This window comes from Phoca vitulina, unplaced genomic scaffold (genome assembly GCF_004348235.1).
Source record: "Phoca vitulina isolate PV1807 unplaced genomic scaffold, GSC_HSeal_1.0 scaffold51, whole genome shotgun sequence".
Taxonomy (NCBI): Eukaryota; Metazoa; Chordata; class Mammalia; order Carnivora; family Phocidae; genus Phoca; species Phoca vitulina.
In genome coordinates this window covers 8,898,113-8,916,469 of record NW_022589754.1, presented here as the reverse complement: position 1 = coordinate 8,916,469, position 18,357 = coordinate 8,898,113, and the positions used below count along the sequence as shown (strand labels likewise).

The following is an 18,357-nucleotide window of genomic DNA, read 5'->3' as shown; positions in this document are numbered from 1 at the left end:
AGAGTGTGAAAATCTTTGGCAGTGTGCTTCATTAGAGATCATGATTTTTTTTGACGAATAAAGGCTGCTTCAGGTCATTAAAAAACAAAAATTGGACAAAATGTATTCCCTTACATTGAATAAATATTGTAAGTCTATGTAAAAATGGGTAATAATTTAATACTGGTTTCATAAGAAGTAGTAGTGGACACACCTGAATTGTTAACTATTGCGTTTGTAATAGCTTTAGCTATAACTTTAAAAGTAAATAACATGGAGGTGCCTGGTTGGCTCAGTCAGTAGAGCATGTGACCTGTGATTTTAGGGTCGTGAGTTCGATCCCCATGTTGGGTGTAAAGATTAGAAAACTAAAAGAAATAAACTTACAAAAAATAAAAGTAAATAACACAAGGCTTCCAGTTATGGAATGAGGAAGTCATAGTGGTAAAAGGTACAGTGTAGGGAATACAGTCAATGGTATTGTAATAGCGTATGGTGACAAATGGTAGCTACACTTGTGGTGAGCATAGCATAATGTATAGACCTATCAAATCACTATGTCGTATACCTGAAACTAATGTAACATTGTGTGTTAACCATACTTCAATAAAAATAAAGATAAAAAAATAAATAAAAAAGTAAATAATACAAACTGACTAATAATTATGAATCAATTTCAGATAAAGTCACACTATAAATTATAATTATTCCATAATTAATGCAAGTTGAATGAAATTAAGACAGAATCATGGGCTTAGTGATGAATTTTTCTTTTTTTTTTAAAAAAGATTTATTTATTTTTAGAGAGAGAGGGCATGCACTTGCAGGTGGGGGGAGGGGGAGACAGGGAGGGGAAGACAGAGAGGGAGGAGAAGAAAGAGAATCTCAAACAGACTCCCCACTAAGCATGGAGCCCGAAGCAGGGCTTGATCTCATGACCCTGAGATCATGATCTGAGCCGAAATCAAGAGTCAGATGCTTTTTTTAAAAAAAGATTTTATTTATTTGACAGAGAGATAGAGAGAGCCAGAGAGCACAAGCAGAGGGAATGGCAGAGGGAGAGGGATAAGCAGATTCTGTACTGAGAAGGGAGCCCGACATGGGGCTTGATCCCAGGCCCCTGGGATCATGGCCTGAGTCGAAGGCAGATGCTTAACCGTCTGAGCCACCCAAGCGCCCCAAGAGTCAGATGCTTAACCAACTGAGCCACCCAGGTACCCCTCTTTCAGCTTTTCTTTCTTTCAGCTTTTACATTTTAAAAATGAATGTATAGAAAATAGTATAGGGGCGCCTGGGTGGCTCAGTCGTTAAGCGTCTGCCTTCGGCTCGGGTCATCCTGGGATCTAGCCCCGCATCGGGCTCCCTGCTCCGCGGGGAGCCTGCTTCTCCCTCTCCCCCTCCCCCTGCTTGTGTTCCCTCTCTCGCTGGTCTCTCTTTGTCAAATAAATAAATAAAATCTTTAAAAAAAAAAAAAAAAGAAAATAGTATAAAGGTGCCTCAGAAAATTAAAAATAGAATTACCATATTATCCAGCATTTCCACTTCTGGGTATTTATCCAGAAGAAATGAAATCACTGTCTCAAAGATATCTGCACCCCATATTCATTGCTGCGTTATTTACAATAGCTAAGATATGGAAAAAACCTAAGTGTCCATCGATGGTTGAATGGATAAAGAAAATATGGTGTATATATACATACATTATTCAGCCATTAAAAATAAGGAAATTCTGTCACTTGCAACAATATGGATTGAGGGCATTATGCTAAGTGAAGTAAGCCAGAGAAAGGCAAATACTATATGAGCTCTCTTATATGTGGAATCTGAAAAAACCAAACTCATAGATACAGAGAACAGATTGGTGGGTTGCCAGAGGTGGGTGTTGGAGATGGGTGAAATGGGTGAAGGTGGTCAAAAGGCATAAACATCCAGTTAAAAGTTCTGGGGATAAGCAATTGCACTACTGGGTATTTACCCCAAAGATACAAATGTAGTGATCCGAAGGGGTACATGCACCCCAATGTTTATAGCAGCAATGTCCACAATAGCCAAACTATGGAAAGAGCCAAGATGGCCATCAACAGATGAATGGATAAAGAAGATGTGAGATATATATATATATAAAATGGAATATTATGCAGCCATCAAAACCCCCCCCACAAAATCTTGCCATTTGCAACGACGTGGATGGAACTGGAGGGTGTTATGCTGGGTGAAATAAGTCAATCAGGGAAAGACATGTATCATATGATCTCACTGATACGAGGAATTCTTTGTTTTTTTTTTAAGATTTTATTTATTTGTTTGACAGAGAGATAGAGAGAACAAGTAGGCAGAGAGGCAGGCAGAGGGAGAGGGAGAAGCAGGCTCCGTGCTGAGCAGGGAGCCTGATGCGGGGCTCAATCCCAGGACCCTGGGATCACGACCTGAGCCGAAGGCAGCTGCTTAACCGACTGAGCCACCCAGGCGCCCCGAGGAATTCTTTTTTTTAAAAGATTTTATTTATTTATTTGACAGAGAGAGAGAGCACAAGCAGGGGAGTGGCATGCAGAGGCAGAGGGAGAAGCAGGCTCCCCGCAGAGCAGGGGGAGCCTGATGTGGGACTCGATCCCAGGACCCCGGGATCATGACCTGAGCTGAAGGCAGTTGCTTAACCAACTGAGCCACCTAGGCACCTGATATGAGGAATTCTTAATCTCAGGAAACAAACTGAGGGTTGCTGGAGTGGTGGGGGGTGGGAGGGATGGGGTGCCTGGGTGATAGACATGGGGGAGGGTATGTGCTATGGTGAGTGCTGTGAATTGTGTAAGACTGTTGAATCACAGACTTGTACCTCTGAAACAAATAATACATTATATGTTAAAAAAAGAAGATAAGGGGCGCCTGGGTGGCTCAGTCGTTAAGCGTCTGCCTTTGGCTCAGGTCATGATCCCGGGGTCCTGGGATCGAGTCCCACATCGGGCTCCCTGCTCGGCGGGAAGCCTGCTTCTCCCTCTCCCACTCCCCCTGCTTGTGTTCCTGCTCTCGCTCTCTCTCTCTCTGTCAAATAAATAAATAAAATCTTTAAAAAATAAAAATAAAAAAAATAAAAAAAGAAGATAATAGGAAGGGAAAAATGAAGGGGGGGAAATTAGAGGGGGAGACGAGCCATGAGAGACTATGGACTCGAGAAACAAACTGAGGGTTCTAGAGGGGAGGGGGGTGGGGGATGGGTTTGCCTGGTGATAGGTATTAAAGAGGGCACGTATTGAATGGAGCACTGGGTGAATCATGGAACACTATATCAAAAATTAATGATGTAATGTATGGTGATTAACATAACATAATAAAATAAAAAAAAACTTTAAAAAAAGAAGTTCTGGGGATATAATGTACAGGAATGGTGACTATAGTTAACAGTACTGCATTGTATATTTGAAAGTTGCTAAGAGAGTAGATCATAAAAGTTCTTACCATAAGAAAAAAATTTAACTGCGTGGTGATTGATGTTAAATAAACTTATGGTGGTATTCATTTCACAATGTATACATGTATCAAATCATTTTGTTGTACACCTAAAACTAATATAATGCTATATATGTTATATCTCAATTAAAAAAAATGACTAGAGGCAACAACAACAAAATGGATATACTGGACTTCATCAAAATTAAAAACTTTTGGGCACCAAAGGACTCTATCAAGATTGTGGAAAGATAACCCACAGAATAGGGGAAAATATTTGGAAATCATTTATGTGATTAGAGATTAATATCCAGGATATAAAAATAAATCCTGTAACTCAACAAAAAGCCCAATTAAAAAATGGGTAAAGGAAAAAAAGGGAGTGCCTGGGTGGCTCACTTGGTTACATGTCTGCCTTCAGCTCAGGTCATGATCCCGGGGTCCTTGGATTGAGCCCCATGTGGGGCTCCCTGCTCATCAGGGAACCTGCTTCTCCCTCTCCCTCTGCTGCTCCCCCTGCCTGTGCATGCTCTCTCCCTCTCAAATAAATAAAATCTTTTAAAAAATGGGTAAAGGGCTCACATAGACATTTCTCCAAAAAAGGTATACAAATAGCCAATAAGCACATGAAAAGATGTTCAACATCACTAGTAATCAGGGAAATGCAAATCAAAACCACAATGAGATACAACTTAACATTTACTAGACTGGCTAAAATTAAAAAAAATCAGATAATAACAAGTGTTGGTGAGGAGGTGGAGAAATTAGAACCCGCATATGCTGCTAGTAGGAATGTAAAATGGCATAGCTGCTTTGGAAAACTGTGGCAGTTCCTCAATTAAAACATCGAGTTATAGGACCCAGCAATTCCACTCAACTATTACCCAAGAAAAATGAAAACACAAAAATTTGTACATAAATATTTATAGCAACCTTATGCTTAGTAGCCAAAAGATGGGGGCAACCTAAATGTCAACTGATGAATGGATAAACAAAATGTGGTATATCCATACCGTGGAATATAATTCCGCCATAAAAAGGAATAGGGGCGCCTGGGTGGCTCAGATGGTTGAGTGTCTGTCTTTGGCTCGGGTCGTGGTCCAGGGGTCCTGGGATCGAGCCCCGCATCGGGCTCCCTGCTGGGCGGGGAGCCTGCTTTTCCCTCTCCCTCTGTCTGCTGCTCCCCCTGCTGGTACTCTCTCTAATAAAAAATAAAAAATTAAAAAAAAAAAAAGAAATGAAGTAACTGACACATGCTACAACATGGATGAACCTTGAAAACATTATGCTAAGTGAAAGAAGCCAGTCACAAAAGACCACATATTATATATTATATGATTTCATTCATATGAAATGTCCAAAAGAGAAAAATCTATACAGAGACAAAGACTAATGGTTGCCTGGCAGTGGGGGTGGGGGGCTTAGGAGGTGGGAGGGTGATAGCTAAAGGGTATCAGGCTTCTTTTTGAGGTGACAGAAATATTCTAAAATTGTGATGGTTGCACATATCTGTGAATGTAACGCCTATTGAATTCTACACCTTAAATGTGTGAATTATATGTGAACTGTATTTCAGTAAAGCGGATTAAAAAATGGTGCTGGGAGAACCTGACATCCACATGTAAAATAATGTAACTTGGATCCCTACTGCACACCATGTACAACAATTAACTCAAAATGGATTTAAAGACCTAAATATAAGAGTGAAACTACCAAACTCTTAGAACACAGAAGGAAATAGTCATGGCTTTCAGTGTGGCAGTGGTTTCTTATATAGGACACCAAAAGCACAAGCTACAAAAGAAAAAAACTGATAAATTTGGCTTCATAAAAATTAAGTTTTTTTTGTTTCAAAGGATGCCATCAAGAAAGTGAAAAAAATGAAGTACAGATACATTCCACACATTGTTGGTTTTTTTTTAAAGATTTTATTTATTTATTTGACAGAGAGAGACACAGCGAGAGAGGGAACACAAGCAGGGGGAGTGGGAGAGGGAGAAGCAGGCTTCCCGCGGAGCAGGGAGCCTGGCGCGGGGCTCGATCCCAGGATGCTGGGATCATGACCTGAGCCGAAGGCAGACGCTTAACGACTGAGCCACCCAGGTGCCCCCATTCCACACATTGTTAAACCTTAAAAATATTATGCTAAGTGAGAGAATTTCAGACACCAAGAACCACATATTGAATGAATCCATTTTTATGAAATTACCAGGATGGGCAAATCCATAGAGATAGGAAGTAGATTCATTTTTGCCAGTAGCTGTAAGGGGACCCAGGAGTGACTGCTGATGGGTATGGAGTTTCTTTTGGGGGTAATGAAAATGTTCTGCAATTACATAGTCATTATGGTTGTGTATCCTTGTGAATATTACTAAAAAATACTGAATTGTATGTCTTAGAGTGAATTTTATAGTGTGTGAATTATATCTCAAAAAAGAATATATATATATAATGAAAAATAGGTGCTAAAAACCAATTAACATTTGAAAACAAGTTATCCCCAAGGAAATTCTGTGGTTTTAGATATTTGGAAATTATACTGGTGGTCCAGTTCAAAGCTCCAGCGATATCAGTCGAAGTAAGAAGAATCCACTTCCTTGCTTTGTTAGGAGCGGAGGATGAAGTTCAGCAGCAGTTTCTGTTTGTTTCTCTGAGCTTAACAAAGCTAAGATGATGTAGTAATTGTTTTTATACCACTTGGAATAAATTTATTGCAAAGAAATATTTTAGTTTAAATAGTTTTTCATAAATTTTATTTATTTTGAATTGGCTTTATATTTGCATAATTCAAAATGCAAAAGCGTCCCTTCCAACCACCCAGTCTCTTTCCCTCCATGGAGGTGACTAATGTTACTGATTATTTGTGAGTCCTTCTAGAGATATTTTTTTACATAGTGTTTTGATTTTTTGAAAAATTTCCCTCTTGTAGTTTAGCATTTTTAAAAGGAATGACTTTTGGGGCAAAACAGAGTCAGTGTAAATCATGGTATTTGTAAACCCCCTTTTGAGTTCTGTGGTTGGCCGTTGTTAATTTTGACAAGTCTAAGAGAAACACTTTGGTGTCTCTAATTTTTGATTATGGCCACACAACAGGATCTTTATCCGAGGACATGGAGACCACCTAATGAATACTGGATTAATTTTATTGGACCTAAGACTTGTGTTTTTACTTGTACTTCAATTTTAGGTGATAGCATCTTCATAAGAACTGGTTATTTCCTGCTCATCACTGGTTTGTGTAACAGTTTTACTTAAGTATTTCTCTTCTTCCTCTTATACAAAATGGTACTTTCTACATAATTTGTGATCTTTGCAAAAGATTTTTTTTTGCAAATCTGTACAGTTTGCAAGTTCTTTACATTGAGCTAATATATTCTTCAAAATAAAATTTTTATTACATAATTAAACATTTTCTAATTAACGCCGTCTAATTTACCTAAACAGGAATAATCTATGGTGCTCTAAAAGAGGCCCTCAGATCTACACTGGGAAGTCTCTTTTTTCCTAAATAATTTCTTAAGCCTGAATCTAGTGCTGCTTTTATCATAATCATTTCATATTACCCTTTAAAGAAAAGAGTTTTATAGAAATACGTTCTTAGGGGCGCCTGGGTGGCTCAGTCGTTAAGCATCTGCCTTCGGCTCAGGTCATGATCTCAGGGTCCTGGGATCGAGCCCCGCATGGGGCTCCCTGCTAAGCAGGAAGCCTGCTTCTCCCTCTCCCATTCCCCCTGCTTGTGTTCCCTCTCTCGCTGTGTCTCTGTCAAATAAAAAAAAAAAATCTTAAAAAAAAAGAAATACGTTCTTAGTTGTTTCTTTTCTTGTAATTTTCATGTATCTTTCTTGCTGTCTACTGGCTTAATTTAATTTTATTTATTCTCTTTCTCCCTCTACTGTTTTGGAAGCTTTATATTCTATTTCTAGTCTCCTTACTAGTTACCTTAAAATTTTTAACATGTATTCTTTTTTTTAAATTTTATTTAGTTGACACAGAGAAAGAGATAGCGAGAGCAGGAACACAAGCAGGGGGAGTGGGAGAGGGAGAAGCAGGCTTCCTGCCGAACAGGGAGCCTGATGTGGGGCTCGATCCCAGAACTCTGGGATCATGACCTGAGCCGAAGGCAGACGCTTAACGACTGAGCCACCCAGGAACCCCTTAACATGTATTCTTAACAAAATCTAAGGTTTATCTCTTTCTATATATTCCAAATAAGACCAAGGTTCTCAGAATGCCTCAACTATAAACTCCCTTGCCTATTATTGTTTTCTATTATTTCAGGTCCACTGTGCTTTTTTGTGTGTGCTTGTCTGTGTGTTTGAAAAGATAATATATCCTCATGGTACAAAATTTAAAAGATACAGAGGAGACTAGATCTTAATTGTTATCACCACACACAAAAAAGAAATGATAGTTAAGTGATGTGATAGAGGTGTTAGCTAATGGTGGTAATCCTATTGCTATACATATATATAGATATAGATATATAGATATGTATATATGTATGTATCAAACCAACACATTGTACACCTTAAACTTACATCATGTTATGTCAATTATATCTCAACTTTAAAAAGAGGTGCAAAAGGTTATATACTGAACATTCTTTTTTCCACCTTTATCCCCTAACCACTTAGTTCCTCTCACTAGAGGAAACCACTGTTTCCATGGGACATATTAGGTTGATCTATATGAAATTGGCAGTATTCGACTATTTTGATATGCAACAATGGCAGTTTCATGTGGTTCAAACTAATAGCAATGGGAAAAAAAAGATTCTTGTCTTCATAGAATTTTCATTCCAGTGGGACACGTATTAGTTAATTATTGCAGTGTAACAAATTACCTAAAAATTTAGTGGCTTGAAACAACAAACATTTATTGTCTTACAGTTTTTGTGAGTCAAGAATTTGGGAGTGGTTTTGCTGGGTGGTTCTGGCTCAGGGTATCTCATGAGGTTGTAGTCAGTATGTTGACTGGAGCTTCAGGCATCTAAAGGCTTAATTAAGTCTGAATATCAGCTTCTAAGATGGTTCACTCACTTGGCTGTTGGCAGGAGGCCTCAAATTCTTGCCACATGAACCTCTCCCTAAGGCTGCTTGAGTGTTCTTATGATGTGGACAAGAGAAAGGACAAGGAAGAATCCACAGTGACTCTCGCCACCCATAGTGCCTGCCTTTTATGAGTCATACCTTGTCTATTCCACCATATTCTGTTTGGAAGCAAGTCACTGAGCACAGGCCACACTCAAGGGAAAGGAGTTAAATTCCACCTCTTTATTTTTTAAGATTTCATTTATTTATTTGAGAGAGAGAGTGAGCAAGTGTGAGAGAGAGAACATGAGCAGAGGGAGAGGGAGAAGGAGACTCCCTGCTAAGTAGAGAGCCCGATGCGGGGCTTGATCCCAGGACCCTGAGATCATGACCTGAGCCGAAGGCAGTTGCTTAACCGACTGAGCCACCCAGGTGCCCCAAATTCCACCTCTTGAAAGAAGGAGTAATGAAGAATTTGTGAGCACATTTTAAAACCACCACAGGAAAACATAATAAGCAATAAACATAGTAAGTAAATTATGGAGTATATTAGAAGATAATAAGTTCTATGAAAAAAAGACAAAATACAGCAGATGTAAGGGGAATCAGAGTGTATGTGTGTGGAAGGGATGTGGATTGCAATTTTAAGCAGGTCGTCAGTGTAAAACTCATTAAGGGGATTAGATTTGAGTAAAGGCTTGAAAGATGAAGAAGTTAACTAAGCAGGTATCTGGAAGAAGGAAGTCTATTCCAAGGGAATAGCTAAAGCAGTGGCCCTGAGGTGAGAGTAAAATGAGATGAGAGAAAAGAATGCTGATGATATTTTATTAGTACAATATTTTCACTTGAGAAGGTGGGGGGAAAGTTGAGGAAGGATTATTTCCATTGATGAAATTAGTGAGTTCATTGTTTCTAATAGGAATGTAAAGAAGAAATCAAGATGGATCGAAGTATGGGTGTGGATTCGGTCACCATCTCTGTTGAGGGGATGACATGTAATTCCTGTGTTTGGACCATTGAGCAGCGGATTGGAAAACTGAATGGTGTACATCATATTAAAGTAAGTTAGTCTTTGGAAATCAGTGAAGTCAAATGTTGACTGGAATTCTAGAAAATTACTTTTAACACTGAGATAGAAGCAGATACACTGACACATTTGGCAATGAAGACTGATAAGATTGATATATTTTCTTTGCCCCTTTAACTTTTCTTTTTATAAAAAATAAGAAATTATATATATTTTTCAACTTAAAAAAATCTGAAGACAATATTGTCAAAATCTTGACATTATTATGGTTGCATATTTATAGATTTATGTTTTATAAGTATATAGATGTAAATATACTTTTTATTACTCTTAATTTCATACTGAACTAAAATATATGTTTTCAGAGAAAGGGTTGTGGGCTTTCTTCTCTTATATAGCATGACAATTATTATGTGAAATAATAATGTAATCTTCCTTAAGCACATGCATACAAGGTCTAACAGTAATTTTCTAAGCTTTTCCACTTCAATTTTTTAAATGTTTCTAGTTAAAATATATATATATATTTATTTAAGTAATCTATACACCCAACATGGGACTTGAACTCACAACCCCGAGATCAAGAGTCACATGCTCTACCAACTGAGTCAGTCAAGCTCCCCTTTCACTTCAGTTTTTTTAAAAAAGATTTATTTATTTACTTTAGAGAGAGAGTGGGAGGTAGGGTGGGGAGAGGGAGAGAGAAACCTAGGCAGACTCTGCACTGAACACAGAACCCCATGATCATGACCTGAGCCAAAACCAAGAGTTGGATGCTTAACCGACTGTGCCACCCAGGCGCCCCTTCATTTCAATTTTTAATTGCAAAAATAAAATTGACTATTGTCAGACCATCTTAACGCATTTGTGCTATAATTCATCTCAGAATGTTACTTGATGAAAGAGTGGTTTATATATATATTCTAATTTGTCTGTAATGAACCTGAATTGTTAATGTAACTATTATAAATAAATAAGCTAAACGGCTTTGTTTCACACCTTCTAAACACAAGAACCGAAAGTCCCGAAGTCAATACAAGGCTACCCTACAGGGAATATAATGATGCCATCCCCCCTCATATCTTATAAAATTTTTTTGAATGTTTCCCATGTTCATTTTTTGACATAGACATATATTAAAGCTACAATGGGTATTATATGTGACTTCAAGATTCTAACCTCCTGATTTTACAGATTAGCAAATGGAAGCTTAGAGTAATGAAGTGACTTGTGCTAAATTACACAGCTACCTATTACCAAAGCAAAACTAGAACTCACGTTCCATGATTCCTGGGCCAGTGTATATTCTGGTCATATAGTGTCTACAGATGCATTTTAATTTGCATATGGTTCTCAAACTGGTCGTCTCTGAATTATTCTCTCATGTAAGTTCTGAAAAAATTAATCATCATAAAGGTGCCTCTTACCACCTAATTGATGTATTAGCTTTGTATGGCTAGTCTCTATAAGTTCTTCTCAGAATAATTCTAGTATTTTTTAGTATGAAAAACCTTGAGTTATGTTTTATTTGTCATTACTTTTTTTTTTTTTTAAGATTTTATTTATTTATTCATTAGAGACAGAGAGAGAGGCAGAGGGAGAAGCAGGCTCCCAAGAAGCAGGGAGCCCGATGCGGGACTCGATCCCAGGACCCTGAGATCATGACCTGAGCCGAAGGCAGACGCCCAACCATCTGAGCCACCCAGGCGCCCTCATTACTTTTTAAAACTTTTTATTTTCATGTTGTTAAAAATGTCTTTGATTTTAAAGCCTTTGGGGTAAAAAATGTTTTGATTAATCTTTACCCTATAATCCAGCTTTCTCAGTCTCAGCACTATTGACATTTTGGGCTGGATAATTTTTTATTGTGTGAGGGCTGCTCTTTGCTTTGTAGGATGTTTAGCACACCCCTGGCCTCTACCCACTGGATGCCAATAGCCTTTTCTTGTACTTGTGACAATGAAGTGTCTCCAGGCATTGCCAAATGTCCTCTGTGGGCAGAAATACCCTCAGTTGAGGTTCACTGCTGTAGTCCCTTCTCAGAGAACCGACTATACACCCTTTGGCTGTTCAGTTAGTATTTGATGATGGTGAATTGATTTATTGAATAGACTCATGTGCCCCTTTCTCTTCATATTAGCTTCTTTTGTTTTTGTTTGCCAGTGACACATATAGTGAGCAGTTGTTCTCAAACCACAACATGAGAATCACCTGGAGGATGTGCTAAAACATAAATTTCTGGGTCCTACCCTCAGAGTTTCTGTTTTAGTAGGGCTGATGGGGCCTGAGAGTTTGCATTTCTAACAAATGTCCAGTTAACTCTAATGGTGCTGGCCCTGGGACCACAGTTTGAGAACTATTATATTGCATGAGATATGCTTACACTAAAAATTATTTATTATTTATCTGAAATTTAAATTTAACTCGGTGTCTTGTGTTTTTTTAATTAATTTTTTTAAATTTATGTTTTATTTTATTTTTTTTAATTGAACTCTGTGCTCAATATGGGGCTTGAACTCATGACCCCAAGATCAAGAGCTGCATGCTCTAACGACTGAGCCAGCCCGATGCCCCTGGGTGTCTTGTATTTTTATTTGCTAAATCTGGTAACCCTACTTTGAAGTCATCCTTCCTCCTTACTTTTATTTATTTATTTATTTATTTATTTATTTATTTAAATGTTTTATTTATTTATTCATGAGAGTCAGAGAGAGAGAGAGAGAGAGGCAGAGGCAGAGGGAGAAGCAGGCTCCCCACCTAGCAGGGAGCCCGATGCGGGACTCGATCCCAGGACCCCGGGATCATGACCTGAGCCGAAGGCAGATGCTTAACCATCTGACCTACCCAGGCGCCCCTTCCTCCTTACTTTTAGCCCCTCATAAACACTGATTTATTTTTTGTCCTTATAAATTTTACTTTTTAAATTTTTTTAAAAGATTTTATTTATTCATTTGTCAGAGAGAGAGAGAGATAGAGAGCATAAGCAGAGGGAGAAGCAGGCTCCCCACTGAGCAAGGAGCCCGATGTGGGACTTGATTCCCAGACTCTGGGATCATGACCTGAGTCAAAGGCAGATGCTTAACCGACAGAACCACCCAGGCGTCCCTAAATTTTACTTTTTAAAAACTGCCATATAAATGGAATCATACAGCCTTTTGAGTCTAGCTTCCTTCACTTAGCATTATGCATTTGAAATCTACTTATGTTGTTGTCTGTATCACTGGTTCTTTCCTTTTTATTGATGAGGGGTATTCCGTTGTGTGGATGTGCTACAATTTGCCCATTCACTCATTGGGAGACATTTTGGGTTGTTGCCACTTTTTTGTGATTATGTAAAACAGTGCTCTGAGTGTTCGCATAGGAGTCTTTGTTTGGACATAAGTTTTCTCTTGGGAAGATTCCTAGGATTGAATTTGTTCCATCATATGGTTAAGTGTATGTATCATTTGTTGAGGTGTTGGCAAATCATTTACCACAGTGACTGTACTATTTTATCTTCACCAGCAATGTTTGTGGGTTCTGCTTTTTCCAGATTCTCTCCAGCACTTGGTATTATCTCTTTTTAGACATTCTAGGGGGTGTCTTTTTAGACATTCTAGTGGGTGTGTAGTGGTATCATACTAATTGTCATTTCCTTAATGGCTAATGATGTTGAGCATTTCATGTGGTTGTTAGGCATTTGTATAACTTCTTTGGTCAAATGTCTGTAAAAACTTTTGTCAAATTTTTAGCTTTTTTTTTTTGTTTCCTTATTCAATTTTGATTATTCTTTATATATTCCAAATATAAATCTTCTATTAGATAAGTGTTTTGCAAATATTTTATTCAGTCTGTGGCTTGTCATTTCATTCAATTTTTTAAAAGATTTTATTTATTTATTTATAATTTATTTATTTATTTATTAAAGATTTTATTTATTTGAGAGAGAGAGTGAGAGAGAGCGAGATCACAAGCAATGGGGGGGGGGGGGGTAGAGGGAGAAGCAGATTCCCTGCTGAGCAGGGAGCTCGATGTGGTACTCGATCCCAGGACCCTGGGATCATGACCTGAGCTGAACGAAGGCAGACACTTAACCGACTAAGCCAACCAGGCGTCCTTTATTTATTTTAGAGAGAGAGAGCTAGAGAGAGAGTATGTGTGCATGAGTGGGGGGGGAGGGGCAGAGGGAGAGACTCTTCAAGCATACTCCCAGCTGAGCACGGAGCCCAACATGGGGCTTGATCCCATGGCACATGAGACCATGACCTGAGCTGAAAACCAAGAGTCAGATGCTTAACAGACTGAGCCACCCAGGTGCCCCTCATTCTGTTTTTTCAAATTAAGTTTTTATTTAAATTCCAGTTAGTTAACATATAGTATAATATTAGTTTCATGTGTACAATTTAGTGATTCAGCACTTACCTACAACACCCAGTGCTCATCACAAGTGCCCTCATTAATCCCTGTCACCTATTTAACCCATCCCCCTCTGGTAACCATCAGTTTCTTCTCTATAGTTGAGTCTGTTTCTTGGTTTTCCTCTTTTCTTCCCCATGCTTGTTTTGTTTCTTAAATTCGGCATATGAGTGAAATCATATGGTATTTGTCTTTCTTTGACTTACTTCGTTTAGCATAATACTCTGTAGCTCCATCCACGTCATTGCAAATGGCAAGATTTCATTCTTTTCATTCCATAAATGAAATGGAATATGTGTGTATATATGATATATATGTCAAAAAGATATACATGGTATACATATATACATGATATACATATATACATGATATAGATATATATGATATATATATGTATATATATGTATATATACACATATACATACTACATCTTCTTTATCCATTTATCAGTGGATGGACATTTGGGCTCTTTCCAAAATTTGGCTATTGTTGATAATGCTGCTGTAAACACTGGGGACCATGTATCCCTTCAAATTAGTATTTTTGTATTCTTTGGGTAGATACCTAGTAGTGCAATTGCTGAATTATAAGGTAGTTCTATTTTTTTTTAAAGATTTTATTTATTTATGGAGAGAGAGCACACAAGTGGGGTGGGGGCAGAGGGAGAGGGAGAAGCAGGCTCCCTGCTGAGGAGGGAGCCCGATGCAGGGCTCAATCCTAGGACCCCAGGATCATGACCTGAGCCACCCAGGCGCCCCAGGGTAGTTCTATTTTTAAGTTTTTGAGGAAACTTCACACTGGTTTCCAGAGTGGCTGCACCAGTTTGCATTCCCACCAACAGTGTAAGAGGGTTCTCCTTTCTCTGCATCCTCATTAACACATGTTCTTTCCTGTGTTGTTAATTCTAGCATTCTGATAGATGTGGGGTGTTAGCTAATTGTAGTTTTGATTTGTATTTCCCTGATGATGAGTGGTGTTGAGCATCTTTTCATGTATCCTCTAGCCATATGTAAATCTTTGGAAAAATGTCTGTTCAGGTCTTCTGCCCATTTCTTAACTGGATTATTTGTTTTTTGTGTGTTGAGTTTTAACTTCTTTATATATTTTGGATACTAATCCTTTGGCAGATATGTCACTTGCAAATATCTTCTATTCCATAGCTTGCCTTTTAGTTTTGTTGATGGTTTCCTTTGTTGTGCAGAAGCTTTTTGTCTTGAAGTCCCATTAGTTCATTTTTGCTTTTGTTTCCCTTGCCTCAGGACACATATCTAATAAAAAGTCGCTACAGCCGGTGTCAAAGAGATTATACCTGTGTTCTCTAGGATTTTAATGGATTCCTGTTTCACATTTAGGTCTTTCATCCATTTTGAGTCTATTTTTGTGTATGGTGTAAGAAAATGTTTCATCTGCATGTGGCTGTCCAATTTTCCCAGCACCATTTATTGAAGAGACTGTCTTCTTTCCATTGGATATTCTTTCCTGCTTTGCCGAAGATTAGTTGACCATAGAGTTGAGGGTATTTCTGGGGTCTCTATTCTGTTCCATTGATCAGTGTTTCTGTTTTTGTGCCAGTACATTACTGCCTTGATGATTACAGCTTTGTAATAGAGCTTGAAGCCCAGAATTGTGATGCCACCAGCTTTGCTTTTCTTTTTCAACATTCCTCTGGCTATTCGGGGTCTTTTCTGGTTCCATATAAATTTTAGAATTATTTGTTTCAGCTCTGTGAAAAAAGTTAATGGTATTTTCATAGGGGTTGTATTGAATTTGTAGATTGCTCTAGGTAGCATAGACATTTTAACAATATTTGTTCTTGCAATCTATGAGCATGGAACATTTTTCCATTTCTTTGTGTCTTCCTCAATTTCTTTCATGAGTATTCTATAGTTTTCTGAGTACAGATTCTTTGCCTCTTTGGTTAGATTTATTGCTAGGTATCTTATGGTTTTGGGTGCAATTGTAAATGGGATCGACTCCTTAATTTCTCTTTCTTCTGTTTCGTTGTTGGTGTGTAGAAGTGCAACTGATTTCTGTGCATTGATTTTATATCCTGCCACTTTACTGAATTCCTGTATGAGTTCTAGCAGTTTTTGGGTGGAGTCTTTTGGGTTTTCCACATAAAGTATCATATCATCTGCAAAGAGTGAGAGTTTGACTTCTTCTTTGCTGATTCGGATGCCTTTTATTTCTTTTTATTGTCTGATTGCTGAGGCTAGGACTTCTAGTACTATGTTGAATAACAGTGGTGATAGTGGACATCCCTGCCATGTTCCTGACCATAGGGGAAAAGCTCTTAGTTTTTCCCCATTGAGAATGATATTCACTGTGGGCTTTTCTTTTCATAGATGGCTTTTATGATATTGAGGTATGTACCCTCTAGCCCTACACTGTGAAGAGTTTTAATCAAGAAAGAATGCTGTACTTTGTCAAATGCCTTTTCTGCATCTATTGAGAGGATCATAGGGTTCTTGTCCTTTCTTTTATTAATGTAGTATATCATATTGATTGATTTGTGGATGTTGAGCCAACCTTGCAGCCCAGGAATAAATCCCACTTGATCATGGTGAATAATCCTTTTAATGTACTGTTGTATCCTATTGGCTAGTATTTTGTTGAGAATTTTTGCATCCATGTTTATCAAGGGTATTGGTCCGTAATTCTCCTTTTTGGTGGGGTCTTTGTCTGGTTTTGGGATCAAGGTAATGCTGGCCTCATAAAATGAGTTTAGAAGTTTTCCTTCCATTTCTGTTTTTTGGAACAGTTTCAGAAGAACAGGTATTAATTCTTCTTTAAACGTTTGGTAGAATTCCCCTGGGAAGCCATCTTGCCCTGGACTCTTGTGTGTTGGGAGATTTTTGATGACTGCTTCAATTTCCTTGCTGGTTATGGGTCTGTTCAGGTTTTCTATTTCTTCCTGTTTCAGTTTTGGTAGTTTATACATCTCTACGAATGCATCCATTTCTTCCAGATTGCCTAGTTTGTTGGTATAGAGTTGCTCATGATATGTTCCCTTTTTTTTTTGAAAAGATTTATTTATTTATTTATTTATTTGACAGACACAACAAGAGAGGGAACAAAATCAGTGGGAGAGGGAGAAGCAGGCTTCCTGCTGAGCAGGGAGCCCGGCACGGGGCTCGATCCCAGGACCCTGGGATCATGACCTGAGCCTCGAAGGCAGACACTTAACGACTGAGCCACCCAGGCGCCCCACTCATAATATGTTCTTATAGTTGTATTTATTCAGTGTTGGTTGTGATCTCTCCTCTTTCATTCATGATTTTATTTATTTGGGTCCTTTTTCTTTTCTTTTTGATAAGTCTGGCCAGGGGTTTATCAATCTTATTAATTCTTTCAAAGAACCAGCTCTGTTTTGTTGATCTGTTTTGTTCTTTTGGTTTCTATTTCATTGATTTCTGCTCTGATCTTTATTATTTCTCTTCTCCTGCTGGGTTTAGGCTTTATTTGCTGTTCTCCAGCTGCTTTAGGTGTAAGGTTAGGTTGTGTATTTGAGGCCTTTCTTGTTTCTTGAGAAAGGCTTGTATTGCTATATACTTTCCTCTTAGGACTGCCTTTGCTGTATCCCAAAGGTTTTGAACATTTGTGTTTTCATTTTCATTTGTTTCCATGAATTTTTAAAATTCTTCTTTAATTTCCTGGTTGACCCATTCATTCTTTAGTAAGATGCTCTTTAGCCTCCATGTATTTGAGTTCTTTCCAAATTTCCTCTTGCGATTGAGTTCCAGTTTCAAAGCATTGTGGTCCAAAAACATGCAGGGAATGATCCCAATCTTTTGATACTGGTTGAGACCTGATTTGTGACCCAGGATGTGATCTGTTCTGGAGAATGTTCCATGTGCACTTGAGAAGAATGTGTATTCTGTTGCTTTAGGATGAAATGCTCTGAATATATCTGTCCATCTGGTTCAGGGTGTCATTCAAAGCCCTTGTTTCCTTGTTCATCTTCTGATTAGATGATCTATTGATTGCAGTGGGGTGTTAAAGTCCCCTACTATTATTCTGTTTTTATCAATGTTTTTCTTTAATTTTATTATTGTTTTATATAATTGGCTGCTCCTAAGGTAGGGACATAAATATTTACACTTGTTAGATCTTCTTGTTGGATAGAACCTTTAAGTGTGATATAGTGCCCTTCCTCATCTCTTATTACAGTCTGGTTTAAAATCTAATTTGTCTGATACAAAGATTGCCACCCCAGCTTTCTTTTGATGTCCATTAGTATGATAAATGGTTTTACATCCACTCACTTTATTTTTATTTTTTTTAAAGATTTTATGTATTTATTTGAGAGAGAGAGAATGAGAGAGAGCACATGAGAGGGGTTAGGGTCAGAGGGAGAAGCAGACTCCCTGCCGAGCAGGGAGCCCGATGCGGGACTCGATCCAGGGACTCCAGAATCATGACCTGAGCTGAAGGCAGTCGCTTAACCAACTGAGCCACCCAGGCGCCCACATCCACTCACTT

General features: G+C 38.3%; 1 protein-coding gene across 3 annotated transcripts in view; it reads left to right on the top strand.

Moving 5' to 3' along the window:
• ATP7A (ATPase copper transporting alpha) overlaps window positions 1-18,357 on the top strand; it is a 138,363-nt gene that overhangs the window by 48,587 nt on the left and 71,419 nt on the right. For 2 of the 3 annotated variants that reach the window (XM_032387832.1, XM_032387830.1), the window contains exon 2: window positions 9,373-9,513. The exons of the other annotated variant lie outside the window; for it this stretch is intronic. In XM_032387832.1, the coding sequence (XP_032243723.1) occupies window positions 9,394-9,513 (120 nt within the window). In that variant the 5' untranslated portion in view covers window positions 9,373-9,393. The remainder of the gene's footprint in view (window positions 1-9,372; window positions 9,514-18,357) is intronic. 3 annotated transcript variants of the gene reach the window in all.